General features: G+C 28.6%; 1 protein-coding gene across 1 annotated transcript in view; it reads left to right on the forward strand.

The window, feature by feature from the left end:
* The first annotated feature begins 248 nt into the window (after positions 1–248).
* LOC106683394 (uncharacterized) overlaps positions 249–2886 on the forward strand; it is an 8609-nt gene continuing 5971 nt past the window's right edge. Inside the window, exon 1 of the mRNA XM_014424830.2 lies at positions 249–542. Coding sequence (XP_014280316.1) covers positions 451–542 — 92 coding nt within the window. The 5' untranslated portion in view covers positions 249–450. The remainder of the gene's footprint in view (positions 543–2886) is intronic.

Raw genomic sequence — 2886 nt, forward strand, 5'->3', positions numbered from 1 at the left:
GACTCTATATGTACCAACCAAACAATAAAAGATATATTTATAATATAACTAACAAATTAAATTTATTATTATCACAACATTTATTATTATCAATTTAATTTAATATTAAATTATTACTTTTACTTTACTGCACAACTTTTAATTTTAAAATACCACATTTCAAGAAACACTAAAAATATAAAACAATCTCTTGAGGGTGGTGCCGCCACATACCTCAACCAGCAGTCACTTATCATAACTTAATAAGAACATTATTCTTTATTATTATTAAGAAAACGAATGTCCTAAAGATTCTTAAACAATTTATGAAATCGCCCTTAAAAAAGCCGGTGATGTAAAAAACTTTAACAAACATGTTTTACGACCAAACGCAAAAGTTCATAAAACGTTTAGTAAATTGTCAAACTGATTCCCATAGTAACAAGTAAACAGCATCACAGCTCTGCCCCAATGGAGAAAGAAATAACCAGAACACTCAAACAAATGCGAAGCTCTCAAGCAAATGAAATTTGTGCTCTGAAAAACAAACTTGAAGAATCAAGGTAAAATGCTCGTAATATGCGATTTTGGAACTAAAAGCTTTGAAATTTACATGGTTATGTTTTTATTTTAACTTATCGCTATTTTTATGAGAAATATAATAAAAAATACAATAGATTACTAACTCCAAGGACTCGGGTTCGAATCCGGATTTGGCAGATAATTATTATCTGTTACATTTCGCGGTTTAGTTAGTCCTGTGGGTTCAGGAGCCCTCTCTGGTCCATCCAGACTCATAAAGTGGGTACCCTTGATTGTGCACAAATCTGGTGGCCAAATGTTATTCTGACCAAATCACCTCCTTGCACGACCTTTGGTCTAGTAACAGTACTTCCTTACAAAGTATTGCATAAAATAATACGACAAATTTTAAAATGTGTGATTTATTCTGTTTTTAAATTTTTTTTATCTCTATTAAATTATTAAATTAAATCTCTATTTGTTTACTTATGTTTCTTTTATTTTAAAATTAGAACTTATAATAACTAATTTATCTTTTTGATTTGTCTTTACAAAATAGTGATATTTTCTTATGTATATACAATGTTATCAACTGTCAACATCAACATAACAGAAACAAACACAAAAACACTAACATTTTAGCTTAGAAAAAAACAACTTTCTATCTGTTCATTAATAATAAATATCCATCTTTATTGCATTTTAAATAGTTAATGTGCCATTCTAATTAATTATAAGTTTTCGCCGATTGTTATTTTATAGGTAAGTTCTCATTTTGATGTTGTTAAATTTCCATGATAGTTTCATTTGAGAGATAATTATGCTAAGAAAACTACAGTGAAGAAAATTTGAAACATGTACAGAGGTTTTCCAAAAAAAACATTTTATTAATGGCACAATGAAAATATATATGAAATAGAGTAACAAAATTGACATTTCAGTACATTGTATAATGCTTAATAATTTATTCAATTTTAATCCTTTGGTTTTTAAACTATCCATCCAAACTAAACAGTTCTCATTTCTATGTAATTATCAAAGTAATGAAAACTCTCATACTAATTTGATAAATGTCTATTTTGAAAATAGGTTATTAATGTTTCTGTAGTCATTTTCGGTATTGATCTAAGGTTGCTATAATTAAATATTTACATTGTTTTTGGAAAGATAAGATGAATGATGTCATTATCTCGTTTGACCATTGGAAATAATATGAAATCATAAGTTTGAATCTAATATAACACTCCATTAATCAACTAAACCATAGCTAATCAGTGATATTTGGGTGAACTTACTGCTATCTCAGGTCTGTTTGACAATCAAATTATTAATTTAATTGCAAAATCATCAAAAAACTTAATAATTGTTCAACAAAGGAAAAGGAGAAAAAAATATTTTTAAATTTAACACATTTTTTTTTGTTTTTATTTTTCTCCTGTTTAGAAAACATAATAATGCAAAAAGATTTTCATCATAATACTGAAACAGTATATGATGAAAATCTTTTTGCATTATTATGTTTAGAAAACATAATAATAAACAAGTTGTAGGTAACTATGTAAAATATATTTAAAGTGTGAGATAGGATGATTTTTAATTTTCAATCTAGTTAGAAATTGAAAAAACTGGCATACAAAATAAGTTAATATTTAAACAAGTATTGGTAAAGTTTTTTGAATTCTATGGATTGATCACTAATACAACTACTACTAGATGACTGACCCCTAGTTCTGCATTACAACAACTAGGTGTTAGTCCTAGTTTCCACCACAAACTTCAGCCAATCATCTCGGTCAAGTTTGACCACCATCCGATTTCTGACTCCAAGGACTTTCAGAGCATCATTTGCTACACCACCAGCCTACCTCAACTTTGATCTTCCACGATATTTTGTTCTAAAAAAAGGCTCTGTCAACAGTCACTTCAGTAAATGATTCATCACCGCAATCCAATAAAATTTATTAAAAAAAAATAAGTTTGCTTTGAAATAAAAAGGAAAGGCATTGTTAGTTTTATAAATTTATTATTAGAGTATAACCCCCTTAACTGGCCCCTGCTTAACCGGATTTCTGGATTAACCAGCAGTAAAAGGAATTCAATAAATAAAATGCTGTGAAAACATTAAGTTTGGGAAAAAAATGACGGCCTTTGTAGCTACTATTAAAAACTTAAAGATCATTTGTTAGAATTAAATTGATTCAGTGGAAGATTATTGATTGACCGTGTGTAAAGATGAAAGGAATATGGTCCGGGTACGGTTAAAAAAAACTCAAATAGTAGAATTATACTATTTTATTGAGCCAACGTTTCGCCCCACGTTGCAGGGCTATTTTGACGGCAGTCAAAACAAAAATGAGATTTTTTTCAGGTCAAAATAGCCCTGAC

The sequence above is a fragment of the Halyomorpha halys genome, unplaced genomic scaffold, assembly GCF_000696795.3.
Source record: "Halyomorpha halys isolate HHAL.00 unplaced genomic scaffold, Hhal_1.1 Scaffold27.1, whole genome shotgun sequence".
Classification (NCBI taxonomy): domain Eukaryota; kingdom Metazoa; phylum Arthropoda; class Insecta; order Hemiptera; family Pentatomidae; genus Halyomorpha; species Halyomorpha halys.